At 47.8% G+C, this 17,481-nt stretch overlaps 1 protein-coding gene and 1 long non-coding RNA gene across 6 annotated transcripts in view; one reads left to right on the forward strand and one right to left on the reverse strand.

Moving 5' to 3' along the window:
* Nucleotides 1-6,091: 6,091 nt before the first annotated feature.
* Nucleotides 6,092-17,481, reverse strand: part of ARMH1 (armadillo like helical domain containing 1) — a 51,780-nt gene continuing 40,390 nt past the window's right edge. For 2 of the 5 annotated variants that reach the window (XM_029949090.1, XM_029949091.1), the window contains exons 8-13: nucleotides 7,465-7,587; nucleotides 7,290-7,362; nucleotides 7,018-7,165; nucleotides 6,854-6,931; nucleotides 6,460-6,541; nucleotides 6,092-6,383 (exon numbers count right to left, since the gene is read on the reverse strand). In XM_029949090.1, the coding sequence (XP_029804950.1) occupies nucleotides 6,271-6,383; nucleotides 6,460-6,541; nucleotides 6,854-6,931; nucleotides 7,018-7,165; nucleotides 7,290-7,362; nucleotides 7,465-7,587 (617 nt within the window). In that variant the 3' untranslated portion in view covers nucleotides 6,092-6,270. The remainder of the gene's footprint in view (nucleotides 6,384-6,459; nucleotides 6,542-6,853; nucleotides 6,932-7,017; nucleotides 7,166-7,289; nucleotides 7,363-7,464; nucleotides 7,588-17,481) is intronic. The other 3 variants (XM_029949094.1, XM_029949092.1, XM_029949093.1) reach the window with 3 other exon arrangements.
* On the forward strand, nucleotides 14,651-16,706 carry LOC115299657. The gene is made up of 3 exons (XR_003912276.1): nucleotides 14,651-14,918; nucleotides 15,057-15,147; nucleotides 16,319-16,706. It is a non-coding gene; the product is annotated as an uncharacterized LOC115299657 (long non-coding RNA).

The following is a 17,481-nucleotide window of genomic DNA, read 5'->3' on the forward strand; positions in this document are numbered from 1 at the left end:
TACTGACGTGTGTTAAAAAGCAGACTTAGTAACGAAGTATGGTCTTGCAACTTCTGTCCAGAAGTAGTATTTTGTTTGGGAAGTTTTGTCACATCGGAAATGATTCGGCCATATGTGTGGGTGTTTTGGCTTCCGTGTTTACTTTAGGGAGTTTTCGTGTTTATTAAGCACTTGTTTGCTTTCTATACGAGGCGGTTTTTTTTTTTTCTCTCCACGTGTGTTCCTAGTTTTGGGGGGAAAACGTAATAGGCATATAGGAACCAAGATTTTTGTGTCCCTGTTTTCGTTTTTTAGCGGATCTGCTGTGCTTGATTCATATAAAATTAAGACTGTTTTGCATATTAGCTGTATTAAAGTTCTTCACCACCATTTGCATCTGGATTTTGTTAGGGGCCAAGTCCCGAATCTCGTCTGGGAGCATCTGAGATAGGTACCCTTGCACCTATGCAGGAATCAGTTTCACGTGGTTTTCTGAAGTCTCTCACTTTTCGCTATGGGGTTTCTCTCTCGTACGCACTTTAAGTAAACTGCCATTTCCACCTGTAGCCCGACCGATTTCTTCACTTAGGTTAACTGAAGAAAGAATTGGGTGTAGGGATCTACCTACGCTGTTCAAAGGTTCCATCTAGGCTTCCAGGCATAGCAAAGATCACTCCATGGATTGTGTTACATTTCTGCCTACTTTAGAAACATGTTCGTGTGTCAGGCGTAGTGGGTTGTGTGGCTGGTTTCTCGAGGAGTTGCGTGGCATTTACCTTCGCTGTAGTGACAATGTTGATCGACAATGGAGGAAGGAGAGGATGAAAGCCATAACCCGGTAGGTCGCGGAAGGAAGGGGCCATCTTGGCGGGGGTGGTGCCAACGGCAGCCTAACTCCAACAATCGCAGTTTTAAGAACCTCAAGTACATTAGCAGAGAATTTGCAATGTTCACAGGTTGGGAACCACCAAGCTTTACCTTGAACTGCCTCCTGTGCCTAGGGCCTGGCACAGAGCAGTCCTCCAATAGATGTTTGCTATCTATAGAATAAAACCTTTAAAGGTCAAGCTTGGGCATATCTGTTCAAAACATTTTTCAAGACAACACTTTTGTACCTCAGGCAAGCCTCCTCACTGGGGCTGTGGCTCTAAGTGTAAACATTTTAAAAATTAAAGTATAATTATTTCAAGCTTTTTGTGTGGCACACATTTATAATTTCTTCCCTGATGTGTTAATTTAGCCGTAGAATTAGAAATAGGTCATTTGAAATTATAAGTAAATTCTGTTTAAACAATTTTTTAATGCTTTTTCTTTATATTTGAGAGACAGAGAGAGCGTGAGCAGGGGAGGGTCAGAGAGAGAGGGAGATACAGAATCTGAAGACAGGCTGCCAGCTGCCAGCACCCGACGTGCGGCTGGAACCCACAACCCTGAGATGAAGTTGGATGCTTAACCAACAGACCCACCCAAGTGCCCTGTAAATTCTCAGTTTTGTGTGTGATTTCAAATTTTTATGTAGATCAAGACAGCAAGTAAGTGTCATAAAATTTATAGTATAAGGGCGCCTGGGTGGCTCAGACGGTTAAACATCTGACTTCTCAAGTCATGATCTCAAGCTTGGTGAGTTGGAACCCTGCATGGGGCTGTCTGCTGTGATCACTGAGCCGGCTTGGGATCCCCTATCCCTGCCCCTCCTCCGATGGCTTCCACACTCTCAAAAACAGACATTAAAAAAATTTATACTACAATGACAATCAAATGCAACATACAACCTTACCTGAATCCTAAACAAAAAACAACAAACAAAAATTAAAAAAAGGAAAGAAGAAAACAGAAGGTACATTTTGGGGACAATTGTGGAAATTTTAGTATGTATTCTATTTTAGATATTACTGAATTAATAATTGTTTTGGTTTTCTTGTTGCTGTTGTACCGAGTAACTACAAACTGTGATGTAACCCAATTTTTTTCTCTTACAGTTCTGGAGGTCAGCAGTCCAAAATCAAGGTGTTGGCAGGGCTGCCTTTTTTTCTAGACGCTTTAGGGAAGAATGTTTTCTTGCCTCTTTCAGCTTCTAGAGGTTGCCCGTATTGCTTGGCTTGTGACCCCTTCACTATGTCACTCTAACCCTCTTGCTTCTGTCCTATCATATAGTTCTAACTCTGGATCCTCCTGCCTCCTTCTTATAAGGACTCTTGTGATGACCTCAGGCCCACCTGGTGAATCCAGAATAACCTCCCCACCTCAAGACCCTCAATCACACCTGTAAAATTCTTTTTTACCATGTAAAGTAACATATTCACAGGAATTAGGATGTGGACGTATTTGGGGACCATTACTCAGACCACCAAAATAATCATAATTATGTAGGAGAATGTCCTTATTCATAGTAGAAACATAATGTGAAGTATTTAATGGTGAAATGTCATGATATCTGAAACTTTGTTACTTTTTGAAACTTTATTTTTTGGGAGCGCCTGGCTGGCTCAGTTGCTTGGGCATCCTGACTCTTGATTTTGGTTTAGGTCATGATCTCATGGGTTGTGACTTCCAGCCCCTTGTCGGGCTCTGTGCTGACAGCCTTGGAGACTGCTTGGGATTCTCTGCCTCCCTCTCTCTCTCTGCCCCTCCCCTGCTTGGTCTCTTTCTCACTCTCAAAATAAATAAACATAAAAAAAGAAACTTTATTATTACTATGTTTTAAAGAAGTCTCTATCGCCAATGTGGGATTTGAATTTATGACCCTGAGATAAAGAGTTACATGCTCTACCAACTGGGCCAGTCAGGCACCCCAGTAACTGAAACTTTCAAATGGGTCAGTAAACACAGAGAGAAAAAGCAAACGTGTCCAAGAGTGATAGATAGATATACCGGTATTAACTGTATTTTTCTTTCAATTTTTCTTGTAATTTTTAACTTGTAAGCATAAGAAGTAGGGGAAATATGTATTAATAAATTCCATGTAAAACGTGGATGTTTTAGGTATGTGTTTTGTAGTTAAGATTCAATTTTAAAAGTTCCATTGTTTTGGGGGTGCCTGGTAGCTCAGTCGGTTAAGCCTCTCTTTTTTTTTTTAATTAAAAAAATGTTTACTGGGGCGCCTGAGTGGCTCAGTTGGTTGAGCGTTCCAACTGGCTCAGGTCATGATCTCACGAGTTGTGAGTTCGAGCCCTGGGTCAGGCCCTGTGCTGACAGCTGAGAGGCTGGAGCCTGCTCCGGATGCTGTGTCTCCCTCTCTCTCTGCTCCTCCCCTATTTACGCTCTCTCTCTCAAAAATAAATAACATTAAAATTTTTTTTAAATGTTTATTTTTGAGAGAGAAAGACACACATATTGTGAGCAGGGTAGGGATACAGAGAGGGAGACACAGCATCCGAAGCAGGGTGCAGGCTCTCAGCTGGCAGCATAGAGCCTGATGTGAGGCTCAAACTCACAACTCGTGAGATCATGACCTGATCTGAAGTCGGGCGGTCAACCAACTGAGCCACCCAGGTGCCCCATCCTCTGACTTTTGATTTCAGCTCAGGTCATGATCTTGGAGTTGCTGAGTTCAAGCCCCTGGCCAGGCTCTGCATTGACAGTGTGGAGCCTACTTGGGATTCTTTCTTCCCCTGCCCCTCAAGATAAATATATAAGCTTACAAAAAAGTCCCATAGTTTTTACCAAACTATGGTACGTTAGACCAGTGGCTTTCAGATTTTTTGATTTTCCAATTATTAAAATTTCCAGGGGAGCCTGGCTGGCTCAGTCTAGTAGAGCAGACGACTGATCTGAGTTGTAAATTCGACCCCACACTGGGTATAGAGATTACTTAAAAATAAAACTCTTTTGGGGGCCTGCGGGCGCAGTCAATTAAGGTCTGACTTCGGCTCAGGTCATGATCTCAGTTTGTGAATTGGAGCCCCACATAGGGCTCTGTGCTTACAACTCAGACCCTGGAGCCTGCTTCGGATTCTGTGTCTCCTTTCTCTGACCCTGCCCGGCTCCTGCTCTGTCTCTCGAAAATAGAATTTAAAAAAAAAAAAAAAAAGAAAGAAATCTTAAGATTTTTGAGGTACTTTTAAAATCATCATTCTATAGAGAGCAAAGGGCATTTCAAGACTAAGAACAGGGGCTCCTGGGTGGCTCAGTAAGTTAAGCACCTGACTTTGACTCATGTAATGATCTCATGGTTTAGTGAGTTCGAGCCCCTGTATCAGATCCTCTGTCCTCTCTGTGCCCTCCCCCGCGCATGCTCTCAAAAATAAACATTAAGGGGCGAGTGGGTGGCTCAGTCGGTTAAGCGTCTGGCTTCGGCTCAGGTATGATCTCACGGTTAGTGGGTTTGAGCCCTGCGTCGGGCTCTGTGCTGACAGCTAGCTCAGAGCCTGGAGACTGCTTCAGTTTCTGTGTCTCCCTCCCTCTCTGACCCTCCCCTGCTCACGCTGTCTCTCTCTATCTCTCAAAAATAAATAAAAAACATTTAAAAAAAAGCATTAAAAAAAGACTAAGAACAGACACTTCTTTAAAATAGGAAATCCATTTAGTTTTGTAGAAAGCATAACTGTATTTTGTTAACTTTTCTTTCCTCCAACCCAAATGGAGGAAAGCTGAAGCTGTCAGTTTGAGGGAAAGCTGGGCCGCCTTAGACTAACAATATCAGGGCCGGTGATGCCCTCTTATGGCCACCAGGAGAATTACTGCCATCTGACTTCATTTCCTCTGATTTGATGGACAATTTCCTCCCAATACCTCAAGTCATTAATTCTTGCATGCCAGACATAGTTTGGGAAATAATAAAGAACAAAAATACCCCTGCCTTAGTTGAGTTTATGTTCAGAGGGGAGAGACAGACAATACACAAAGTAATAAGTGTTGTGGGAAAAAAGGCATAGGGGCTTGAGGGTCAGTATAGGGAGTAGTAACATAGTTGCAACTTTAAGAGTAGCCCTCACTGAGAAGATGACTTGTAGAGTTGGGAGGAGGTGAGGGAGTTCACCCATGTAGCTACATATCTGAGGTGAAAGGTTCTAAGACAGAGCCTCTCTCACTGTTCAGCAGAAAAGTCAGTACAAAACCCTAAGGCAAGAGTTTGTCCATTTCAAGAAACACAGAGTCAGGGTGTCTGGACCCAGTGAAGGAGAAAGGGAGGAGGAGACATTAGAGGTAATGGAGAGTAGGTTGGCCAGGGTCATCCCTGCAGCCCTGTAAGGGCTTTAGCTTTACTTAAATGGAGAACCCTGCAAGAATGATAGACTCTGACGTTTAAAAGGACTACCCTGGCTGCTGTATGGAAAAAGGAATGGGGCAGGAAGCCCTCTGAAGTAAATCAGAGGAAAGAGAATGGTGGGTTAGACTCGGGCATTAGCAACAGAGGTAGTGAGATATGGATGGATTCCGGATATATTTGGAAGGTAGAGTCAACAGAAAGACTGGATACAGATGTTGAAGAGAGACAGTGATGAGAACACTTTTGTTCTGGGTGACAGGTTGAACTGCTATCCGTTAAATTGGGGGAGGTGACATAGGATCAGGAGCCCAGTTTTCGACACAAAGAGGTGGAAATGTTTAGCCGGAGGTAGAAATGTGTGAGTCAATGGAATGTGAACAGCATTTAAAGCCCTGAGACTGGATGAGATCACCAGGGTGAAAAAGCAGATAGAGAAGAGGCTCAAGGTCATTCCTGTTAGAAAGAAGCTGGTTTGAGGGGGTCTGAATAGCTCAGTCGGTTGAGCATCTGACTTCAGGTCACAGTTCGTGAGTTCAAGCCCTGCATTGGGCTCTGTGCTGAGCCAGCTTGGGTGCTCCCCCACCCTCTCTCTCAAAAATAAACATTTAAAAAAATTAAAAAAGAAAGAAGCTAGGTTGAAGAGGACAAATCAGCAAAAGAGGAAGCAACCAGAGAGGCAGAAGAAAAACCAGGTAATGTGGTCTCCTGAAGAAGAGAGTGCAGGGGCCAGTAAGGAGCTGAAGTGAGGGGCTCTCCTCAGGCTATGCTTTTGAACCTTAAAGGATGTTCATGCTCCTTCCCTCCAAACCAGCTTTTTTCCTTTTCCTTGGTGAGCAGAGGCACCCCAATCCATCATCGAAGCTCACATTTAATCCTCCCTCCCCCTTACAGACAGAACAGACAGACAGCAAGACTATTTATTGAATTTTCCAGCCAACAGCCCTCCCTTTCCACTACTGGCATAAACCCCCAGCTTCCCACCTAGGGCGAACAGAGTCACCCTGAGCTTGACCAGGGGTTCCTTCTGCTAGGCTTCCTGAAACACAGCCTTGGACTTTCTGGATTGCCTCAGAGGCTGTTTGTTACTCCTTTCCTTCCGAATTCTCCTTCTGGAAGTATGTGGTGTAAGTCAGTTGATTCTCATCACGAGGGCCAAGGTTCATGCTGTTGTAGGAGATGCCACTGGTGGATAATGCTGGAGGGAGGCGCGCCGGGCCTGAGTCTGAGTGCCCGCTGCACCTCTGCTCCAGGTTCCCTCACTCCCCACTCACCTTTGGAAACATTGACTTTGTTGGCCGCCAAGATGTCCGCCTGAATGCTATCTATTTTCATGTACAAGTCCCCGGCATTGCTCTGAGGACAGGAGCAAGGGGAACTTGCTGACGTGCCTGGGCAGTCTGCACTTGGAGGAAGGCTGGGACAGAGGAATGTCGCAGGCACCAGTGCGGACCGGAAGGTCAGGAAAGAGGACGCAAGGACGCCGGGGGAGTGGTGGTGGTGGGGGGTTGGGGATGGGTCGGGCAGGGGCCCCAGCCAGGGCAGCCCCTCCTGCAGCGGGCCCAGGTCCAATCGGTGTAGGGGGTGTGTCCCAGGGGAGAGCCGCCAGGGAGGCGGCACCGTTCAGTCCAGGTCCCAGCTTTTGGGGGGCGGGGCGGGAGCACTCACGCGGAAGAGCGCGTAGAGTTCCTCTCCCATGGACGGGCGTACGTGCTCCTCCACCACTGGGAATATCTGCACAAAGTACTGCGGCGGCGGACGGGGCGGCGGGGTGACCGCTGTGGAGTCGCCCGGGGCCCGCCGCGCCGCTCGCCAGCCCGCCCGCCGCTCACCTCCAGCGTGAGGCTGGCCTGCCGCTGGCTGTTGCTGTGGTCCGTGTTGCCCATGGCGGCCATCAGGCTGTGCACCACGCGCAGGTGCAGCATCTCCTCGGCGATGCTCGTGTTGCTGCGCGCCAGGACCCTGGGCCGGGAATTCGGGCTACGGCGACCCCTTGGAACTCCCCGCCCCCACCCCCGCCTCCGGCTGCGCGAGCGCTCCGGGGCCTGCGGGGCAGCGCCAACCTGGTTCGCTGCAACCGCCTCCACTACCCCTGCCAGCTTACCCGATGGCCTTGGCCGCCGCGGCCTGCTGCAAGAACACCGGCAGGTTGGCGGTGAGCTGGAGAACCGCGGGGTCTGGCGGAGGGGCGGCCGTGAGGCGGGAGGCCCTGCTTCCCAAGCCCAGGAGTCCCCCGCCCGCAGCCCGCAGCCTCAGCCCCAGCCCCAGCGGCTCCCTACCGTTGAGGATCTTGTGCTGCAGTTTGCTGGTCTCCTTGACGGACGGTATCAGCAGTGCCACGAGGCCCTTGAGCAGCGCCTGGCACACGTCATAGCTGACCAGGTCCTTGATCAGCTCGATGGCTGGGGGAGGGCACAGGCGCTGGGGAGCCCCGACCTCCAACACTCCCCAACCCCATCCAACAAGCAAAGACCCCCTTGAACCAAGTTGCTTCCCTTGACCCCCATCGCCTTCATGGACCTTTCCTAGCACCTTTTTTTTTTTTTTTTTTTTTTTTTTTTTTTTTTTACTCGTCAGCACTGTGCAAGGTGTGTTTGGGGTAGGCTGGTCAGGCAACACCTCACTCCTGCCCTTTCTGGATCTGTGGTTAAAGAGGAGGAGGGGGCCGAGCCTCCTCCCTCACCTTCCCTCCTCACCACTCGCATAACTAGCCATAGAGGGAAGAGGAGGGTTGGGTGGTGAGCCTATCCATCAAGGAGGCTTAGATGCTGTCGGAGCTGAAGGCCCCACAGAGGTGGGACCACCTTGGGCTTGGAGGAATCCAGGTGTCCTGGTGGGAGCGGCTGGGTCTTGAAAGGAAGACAAGGATGGGCAAAGACAAGGGGTGAGAGGGAGACAGAGCCAGGGGTGTGGAGGATGTGTGGCAGAAAGTGAGAAGGATGGAAGCAAGGTAGACTGCAGTTTGGGGAAACTTCAGTTTCTGACAAACCATTTATGGAGCCCCTCTTTGCCTAGGCTTTCCACACAGTATTGCACTGAAGCTCACCATAACCAAATGAAATTTGCTTTCCCATTTTACATTTGAGGAAATGAAGCCCAGAGATAAAGCACTCTGCCTAAGGTACCACACTAGGAAGTGGTAGAAGCAAAAGGAAAGACCTGGTTAGGAAGAAAGAAGGAACTAGAATTCAGTGAGGGGGCTTCCAGTAGAAACTTTCCAGTCATTCATTCATTCCAGCATTCACTTAGCCTTTTGGCAAATCTGCACTGAACACCTAGCACAGGCGCACAGTAGGGTGACGAGTGCTGTTAAAGGTGTCGGTAGGCTGTGGAGTACCTGAGAAGATGGGGAAAACTGAATATTGTTGTAAAGGGAAAGGAAACAGAGAGGCAGAGCTGGAAGGGGGCATGGTGAGAAGGTAATGTGATGGAACACTGGGGTAAATGGTATTTGAAACACATATGCTTGCCACACAGAAGACAGAATGCACAGGGGTCCGGTTCTGCCTATTTCTCCACTCACTCCTCTGGGAACTGAGATTTGGGAAGGCACCCTTGCCTGACTAGCTCATTTGCATGTCAGAATGCATTTATACACATGGGAACTATTACCAGTGTTATCTCTTTGAATAACGAAAGTTAACCTTTTATTTCCTTGATTGGAAGTTTTTACCTAGGAAGGATATGCTTGAGATAATTATCTGCGCTGGAAGAAAAACTTTTGCCCGTAGGTGCAAACGCACCACAAGCGTAGGGACATCAGCCAGTATCTGGGACAATGAGCACAGCGAGAGGACCAATATTTTGTTTCTCTCCTTCTTAAGTGAATCTTTTTTTCTAAATATATTTTTTAAATGTTTTGTTATTTTTTGAGAGAGAGAGAGAGAGAGAGAGAGAGTGTGAGCAGGGGAGGGTAAGAGAGAGAGGGAGACACAGAATTTGAAGACAGGATCCAGGCTCTGAGCTAGCTGTCAGCAGAGCCTGACTCGGGGCTGGAACCCAAGAAATGCAAGATCATGACCTGAGCCGAAGCCGGACGCTTACGGAGCCACCCAGGCGCCCCTTAAGTGAATCTTTGGCTTAGCTGCTAAAGGTTTTGTGGGCTGAAACACTAGAGAATTGGTAGTGAAACTTTCAGTGGCCTTGCTTAGGAAAGGCTGAACACTGAGCATGTCAAAGATAGTCTCCTAACATTGTATGGGCCCGAAGGGACTCTACTTAGTCATAAGAAACTATGACTAAGTTATATTTCTAAAGATTATTTTCAGTGGGCTGCTTTTTTTCCTGGGGGCATGTACTCCTTCACAAGGTGGGTAACTTAAGATTGGGTGGCTGGGTTTCCACACTCCCTACCCCTCCTCCCCCAATCATAGCTACAAGTGAGAGTCCAGTTTGGTCCCAATCCCATCACCGCCTGGGCTCCTTAGGGCCCCAAGACCTAGGCTTGGGCCACTGTTTTGGGTCCTTCTTTTCCTCTAAGCCATGGGCAGGGGTGCAGACCCATGCTCTACTTTGGGCCAACCTACCATCTCACCCAGAGGGCTCATTTGCATACCCACTGGGGCCACCTTCGGTACCACAGGTTGCTTAATACAAAGAGAGACAGAGCATGAGAGGGGGAGGGGCAGAGAGAGAAGGAGACAGAACCGGAAGCAGGCTCCAGGTTCTGAGCTAGCTGTCAGCACAGAGCCTGATGTGGGGCTCGAACCCACGAATGTGAGATCTGACCTGAGCCGAAGTCGGAGGCTTAACCGACTGAGCCACCCAGGCGCCCCCACAGGTTGCTTTAAAACTGGGCATTTCTCTGTTTGCATGGGTCAATTTACATCTTTTCCCAAAATCCCCTTCACAAATCTTCCTAGCAGAGTGACACAGCACAGGAATAGGCACCAGTCTTGGAGAATTGCAGTCGGTTACGGAAAGGGGCAAACACAGCTACCTATCCTCTGGTTTCTCTTCAGATTGAGGTCTGACCTTTTGCTAAAGATTTCCGTGGAGAGAAGCTTTGCAAGTTTACCTTATTTCTGAGCTCAAAGGAAGAGTTTCCAGCGTTTCATCTATTAAGTATGGCATTTGCTCTGGTTTCTTGTAGATACCTCTTATTGGACAGAGATTAATTTTTTCAAACTTTTTTCTGTTAAAATGATATATGAGCATCCCTGGATTGATACATTATCCTTGGCATATGCTGCTAGATTCAAGTTGCTAACATTTTATGTAGAGTTTTTGAGTTATATTCCTGAATAAGGTTGGTGTCTAATTTCTTTTTTGCGTGCTGTTATTCATGGGTTTTGGTGTTAAGATTAGGCTAACCTTAAAAAAAGATTAGGCTAGCCTTACAAGATGAGTTGGGGTATATGTACTTTATTTCTCTAATGTTGGAAAGAGTTTGTATAAGACTAGAATTTTATCCACAATGTTTGATAGACTTCTCTTAAGCTGATTTTATAGGAAAAAATTACTGATTCATTTTCTTTAATGGTTAGAGGACTATATCCATTTTGGCAGGTTATATTTTCTAGCAGTTTTCATCTGTATTTTCACACATATTGAAAAAAGTTCATTTTATCATCCTTTTAAAAATCATTTTAGGGGTGCCTGGGTGGCTCAGTCGGTTAAGTGTCCAAATTTGGCTCAGGTTATGATCTCACGGTTCGTGGGTTCAAGCCCCGCATCGGGTTCTGTGCTGACAGCTCAGAGCCGGGAGCCTGTTTCAGATTATGTGCTTCCCTCTCTCTCTGCCCCTCTCCCCAACTCGTGCTCTGTCTCTCTCTGTCTCAAAAATAAATACACTATATAAAAAAATAAAAAAATAATCATTTAAATGAGTGTAGTATCTTTAGTGATGTTTCTTTTTATATTCATATTAATTATATGGCTTTTCTCTTTTTGCATCAGTTCCCTTTGCCCCAAGTCCCATGGGGGTAACACCATGGATGCTTGCTTATGCAGTGGTGTGCGCTACAAAGAGAAACCCTGATCTCAGACACCCTGAATGTTATAGTCAGTAAGCATGCCTGGCTTTTGCTCTAAAGGGGAAAATCTATTTTCCAAAGTTTGTTTGCTAACCAACATCCTTGAAGAGAGTCTGGAATAAAGAGCAGTTAGTATCTCAAAAGACCTGCAGAGGGGGGCCTGGGTGGTTCAGTCAGTAAGTGTCTGACTTCAGCTCAACTCATGATCTTATGGTCTGTGAGCTCAAGCCCCACATTGGGCTCTGGGCTGACAGCTCAGAGCCTGGAGCCTGCTTCAGATTCTGTGTGTGTCTCTCTCTCTGCTCCTCCCCTGCTCGCACTCTGTCTCTCTCTCTCTCAAAAATAAATAAATATTTAAAAAAGACCTGCAGAAATGTGACAGACCTGTAGAGAATTGTCTCCTAGGATCATTTTTCTTTAAAAAGTTTTTTAAAATGTTTTCTATTTATTTTTGAGACACAGAGAGAGACAGCGCAAGCAGGGGAGGGTCAGAGAGAGAGGGAGACACAGAATCTGAAGCAGGCTCGCTCCAGGCTCTGAGCTAGCTGTCAGCACAGAGCCTGACACGGGGCTCAAACCCACAAACCGTGAGATTATGACCTGAGCCGAAGCTGGACGCTTAACCGACTGAGCCACCCAGGCGCCCCTAAAATTTTTTTTTAAACTTTTATTCATTTTTTGAGAGACAGAGCGTGAGTGGGGGGGAGGGGCAGAGCGAGAGGGAGACACAGAATCTGAAGCAGGCTCCAGGCTCTGAGCTGTCAGCACAGAGCCCGATGTGAGGCTTGAGCTCAAGGAGCTGAAATAATGACCTGAGCCAAAGTCAGATGCTTAACCAACTGAGCCACCCAGGCACCCCTAGCTATTATATATTTTTAAAAATACCTTTTTATTTTGTGGAGAGCACAGCAGGGGAGGGGCAGAGAGAGGGGGACGGAGCATCCAAAGCAGGCTCTGTGCGGACAGGCTGAGAGTAGTGAGCCCAATATGGGGCTCAAACTCACAAATGATTAAATCATGACCTGAGAGGAAGTCCGTGCTCAACCGAGTGAGCCACCCAGGTGCCCCAGCTTGTGTATTTTTAAGTTTGAGAAATTCCATCTGGTTGTTTCCCAAATCTATTATGTCACTTTTTATAGCTTCCTATACCCTAAAGTTATTTAACAGATTTTTTTAAACTGAATTTTTGATAGGCTGAAGTCTTCATGAGTCATTTTCTAGGCTACTCATCACTTATTGTGACTTCTTTGAGTGCATGGTTGTCTTATGGTTTGGGTTGGTCGTGTATTTGCAAACTTAATTGTAGGAAAAAACTTCAGAGCTAGGATGGAGATACTTTTTTACAGAGAGGATTCTTCTTTCTTTCTATCAGCGTCCTGGGCACTAACAATTCTGAATCATCTTTGTACAAGTTCAAGACTTGAGGGTTTCTGGACCACACGGGCGGTTGTACAATCCATGCAAGATTATTTGAGGGCTGGCTTACTTCTAGCTCATCCTTATCTTGAAGGCATTCTCTTCTGGGGTCCCAGCTTAATCTATTTATACTTGAGGTTATCAGATTCCCACTGGGGGCAGGACTTGGGTGTCTTTTCTCTCTCTTGCCATCTGACATTGGTTAGTTTCTTCAGGATCAGAAAATGGCCTCAGCTTTGAGTGCTGGTCTTACCTTTCTGTTCTCACCTTCCCCTAGGTTTTGGTCTGGTTATTGCTCATTGTACTGCTCTTCACTGTTTGTTTTTTGTTTTTTTGAGTAGACACCATATCCAATGTGGGACTTGAATTGACATCCCTGAGATCAAGAGTCACATGCTCTATGGACTGAGCCAGCCAGGCACCCTGGTCTTCATTGTTATTAAGATTACAACTTTTTTCTTTTTGATATATATGCTATTATGGGAAATAGATATTTGATTTTTGCCCCTGGTTACTAGCCCATAGCATGTAAAACCCTTGGACTCTCCTGAGTGTGAATAGAGTATTTTTATTTTTTTAATGTTTTTTATTTATTTTTGAGAGACAGAGAGAAACAGCGCAAGCAGGGGAGGGTCAGAGAGAGAGGGAGATATAGAATCCAAAGCAGGTTCCAGGCTCTGAGCTAGCTGTCAGCACAGAGCCTGAAGCAGGGCTTGAACCCACAAACCGTGAAATCATGACCTGAGCAGAAGCCAGACGCTCAACTGACTGAGACACCCAGGCGCCCCTGAAATAATTGGTGACTGGGAGCCTCCAGATGGCATCAGGATAGGGGTTGATCAAAGAAAGACCAAGGCATGACTACAGGATTGGAATTTTCAGATCAATCCCTTGACCTCTGGAGAGGGGAGAGGGCCTGGAGAGTGAGTTAATCACCAATAGCCAATCACCACTAACCAAGCCTATGTAATGAAACTTCCATAAGAATCCTAAGTGATAGGTTCAGAGAGCTAAATTGGTGAATGCATTGAGGTGGGGGAGGGTGGTATGGCTGGAGCAGTCCCCCAACCCATACTTTGCCCTCTCTTCCGTTTTCCTGTTCCTGAATTGCATCTTTTATAATACATTACTGGGGTGCCTGGGTAGCTCAGTCAGTTGGGCATCCAACTCTTGATTTCAGCTCAGGTCATGGGCTCTCATGGTCATGAGATTGAGCTGTGCATTGAGCCCCATGTTGAGCCCCACATTGGGCTCTGCATTGGGCATGGTGGCTGCTTAAGATTCTCTCTCTCCCTCTCCTTCTGCTTATATCCTATTTGCACACATGCTTTCTCTCGCTCTCTCCAAAAAAAAAAAGTGTAATAGACTGCTAATAGTAAGCAAAATGCTTTCCTGAGTTTTGTGAATTGTTCTAGCAAATGACTGAACCTGCAAAAGAGGAGGGGGTGTGGGAGCCCCTGGCTTTTTTATTAAATTTTTTATGTTTTTTATTTATTTTTCATACAGAGAGAGACAGAGCATGAGAGGGGGAGGGGCAGAGAGAGAAGGAGACACAGAACCGGCTCCAGGCTCTGAGCTAGCCGTCAGTACAGAGCCTGACGCGGGGCTCGAACCCACGAACGTGAGATCTGACCTGAGATGAAGTCGGAGGCTTAACGGACTGAGCCACCCAGGCGCCCCAGCCCCTGGCTTTTTAGCCAAGTTGGACAGAAATATGGATAACCTGGGGACCTAATACTTGTGACTGGCATTTGAAGTGATGGCAATCTTGTAGGGCTGAGCCCTTAAACCTGTGAAGTCTGAAGCTAACTCCTTAAACCTGTGGAGTCAGAATTGAACCGAATTGAACTGAAATGTAGGACACGCAAATGATGTCTGGAGAGTGCTGGGGAATTGCTTGGTGTGGAAACTCCCCTCCCCGCATTTGGTATCAGAAGCGTTGTAGTAAAAACAACTCAATGTCAATCCCCCTGGAAGGGGAATTGATCCACATTTCCTAGCCTACCATTATCAGAAAAAAAGAATCTTCTTCACCTGACTACTGCTACTTATTCTTCCAGACTCACCTCAGAAATTAGCTTTCAAGTAGCGCTCTCTGGCCTATTCTCCCGCTGCCTCCCCCTGGACCGCTCAGGAGGGGATGTCCTGCATCTCTGGCCCTCAGCACCGTTTTCTCACCACGGAGTGCTGGCGTCATCCAGTAACTCTCTCTCCACTACTGGGAACTCCGGTGAGCATGCCTGAGGCATCTCTGCCTACCCAGAGCCTCAAACCCGTCCAGTCCATGAATGTTGAAAAGAATTGACTGGATCCTGCATTCCTGCGGCCTAACGACCACTCAGGTAATGGGAGCCTGGGACTGTGCTGGAAAAACTGCCATTACCTGGTGGAAGATGGCCTCAGAAGAGGCTCTGCCCTGGCCACTGTGGCCCTTGTCCACCCTGAGCCATGGAACTGCTCTTGGCTCTGCTTCCTCATAGGCTGGAGAGCCATGAAGCCATCCACCACAGCACCTCCATCCCCCACGGCCAACTGAGAGAGCTCTTTGAAGCCAGGACCTCACACTCGATGGTGAGCCCAGAACCGAGCCACACATGCCATGAATACTTCATATGAGGCAGGGGTATGGAAAGGGGAAGGGATTGCGGCCCCTCCCCCACGGTGGGGGAGGAGGGGCAGCAGGTGAAGGAGCCAGGGACAGGGCCTGCGCGGGTCTGCAGAGCACACAGAGCGGGGGTCCACACAAGGCTGCTCGCAGCTCTTGGAATCGGTATTTGCGTAACTCCAAACAAACATATGTTGCCTAACCATGAGCATGTGCTGGTGATTTATAATCTTGTCAGAAAACCGTCACTGAGTTACCAACGGCGCAGCGGCCTGTTTACCCAGAGGCACAGGCCGGGGAGGCAGCCAGCAGCCCCGTCCGTGTCTCATACGCCACCCACTCTGCTCTCCTGCCTAGTGCGGAGCAGTTTCAGCTGCCAAAACGCCCAGAAGGAGAGGGGCTGACCTCTGCACACCAGGCCTCGAGTGTCCTTGGGCAGGAAGGAGAACCCGTTCTGGCTGGTGGGTCAGTCTCGGGCAAGGCACCAGTAAGGCCTCCCCCACATTGCCCCGTCCCAGACCCTGGGGGCCGCCCACCCATCTACACTGCAGAGCCATGGGGCACACAGAGGCCCCGTCCTGAAACCCCCCACAAAGCCAGTGTTGTCTCAGCCTGTTTTTCCCCATCACAGAATCAACGATTCACTCGCCAGCCGAAAAACTCTTAAGAACATCCCCGTTACCCCTCTGGTGCTTAGCATTCTGAGGACGGGCCTTCTGCCGTAGCCCCTTCTCTCTAGACCAACTTGATTCAGAAACAGCTGCTTCATTCAGAAACACTTCCAAGGACGATCTAGCTTCTGCTTGCTTCTGGGCTTTCTTTCCTCCGGGCCTTCCAGGGTAGCCCTCGCAATCCCCCAGGCCCCCACTCTAGCTCCCGTTGCTCAGATGTGGTTCTGATTCGGAATCACAGAGGCAGCGACACTGCAGAGGGAGAGGGGCCAGGGCACTGACCCTCCCTGGCTTCCCCCAACCACCGTGCGGCTTGGACAGAAACGTAGCCTGGGATGCCTCAGGCTGCTCGGCTAGTGCCTGAACACCGCCCCCCAACCCCCCACCATCTGGTCCCAGGGTTGGTTTTTTACTTGTTCTCTTAGTGTTTGGTCCTGAAATTTTCTTCTCTCTTTTGAATCTGTAGAGTTTGGATTGGCACGGTTGGCCCCCTCACGCCCGACTCTGCCCTGTCAGCCTCAGCACAGCTTGCCTAGTGGCTGTGCTCTTCCCCGGCCCAAACGGCAGCACCTTAGGGCCAGGACACCTGGGAAGAAGACTTGCCTGTGCCTGCGAGAATTCTCTGCGCAGCAAGGAATGACTCAGCGAGCATTCAGGGTGGCAGTGAATGGAATGTATTTTTATGAAATGTCCTTGACCACAAATGGTATTCTCTGCCCACGTAGGACCAAAAGCTCCAGGAGATAAATACCTGGTTCTGCCTATTCACTTTACCCTAAATGCTTAATCCTTCATTGCTAACGTGTCTGCAACACTTGGAACTCTCTTGGAAAAATGAAGATTTATTCACTGAATCATTTTTGATTGAGTTTTAAAATTCACAGCTGTCAATGTTTACACTCCAAGCAAAAGTGCCAGTCTCTGCCCAAATGTCTCCACAAGAAGCACAGCCAGTTACCATTCTTTATACACTGGGCTCGTTCCTAAGCATAGCAGCGTCATTCAGAAAGCAAAGGGCAGTAGGGGATTACTGTCTTGGCAGTTTTGCCTGAAGCCTGTGGTGCTGACAACATCCAACTGTCCTAAATTGGATCAGTCACTGATTTATTGATTCATTCATTCATCTAACAGAATACTCCTTGAACATCTGTGTGCCAGCCTCCTGTGCTAGGGCTAAGAGGGGGACCAAGACAGCATACCTGCCCTCAGAGATGCCACAATCTAAGGAGGGACACTAAGGGGGAGGATACCAGTAGGGAAACTGGCATGTATGATGGAGGTTTTTCTTTTTTTCATTTTTTAAAGTTTATTTATTTTTGAGAGAGAGAGAGAGAGAGACAGAGCATGAGCAGGGAAGGGGTGGGGAGAGAGTATGAAACAGGCTTCAGGCTCTGAGATGTCAGCACAGAGCCTGACGTGGGGCTCGAACTCATGAACCATGAGATCATGACCTGAGCCAAAGTCGGACGCTTAACTGATTGAGCCACCCAGGTGCCCCTATGATGTAGTTTTATAAGAGCCATGGGAACACAAAGGAAGCCAGGTTGGTGCGAGGGTGTGTTGAGGAACTGAGGGATAGAGAATCAGGAGAAGACTTCCTTGGAGAAGGTGACATGTGAGCTGACAAAG

The sequence above is a fragment of the Suricata suricatta genome, chromosome 8 (assembly GCF_006229205.1).
Source record: "Suricata suricatta isolate VVHF042 chromosome 8, meerkat_22Aug2017_6uvM2_HiC, whole genome shotgun sequence".
Lineage (NCBI taxonomy): Eukaryota > Metazoa > Chordata > Mammalia > Carnivora > Herpestidae > Suricata > Suricata suricatta.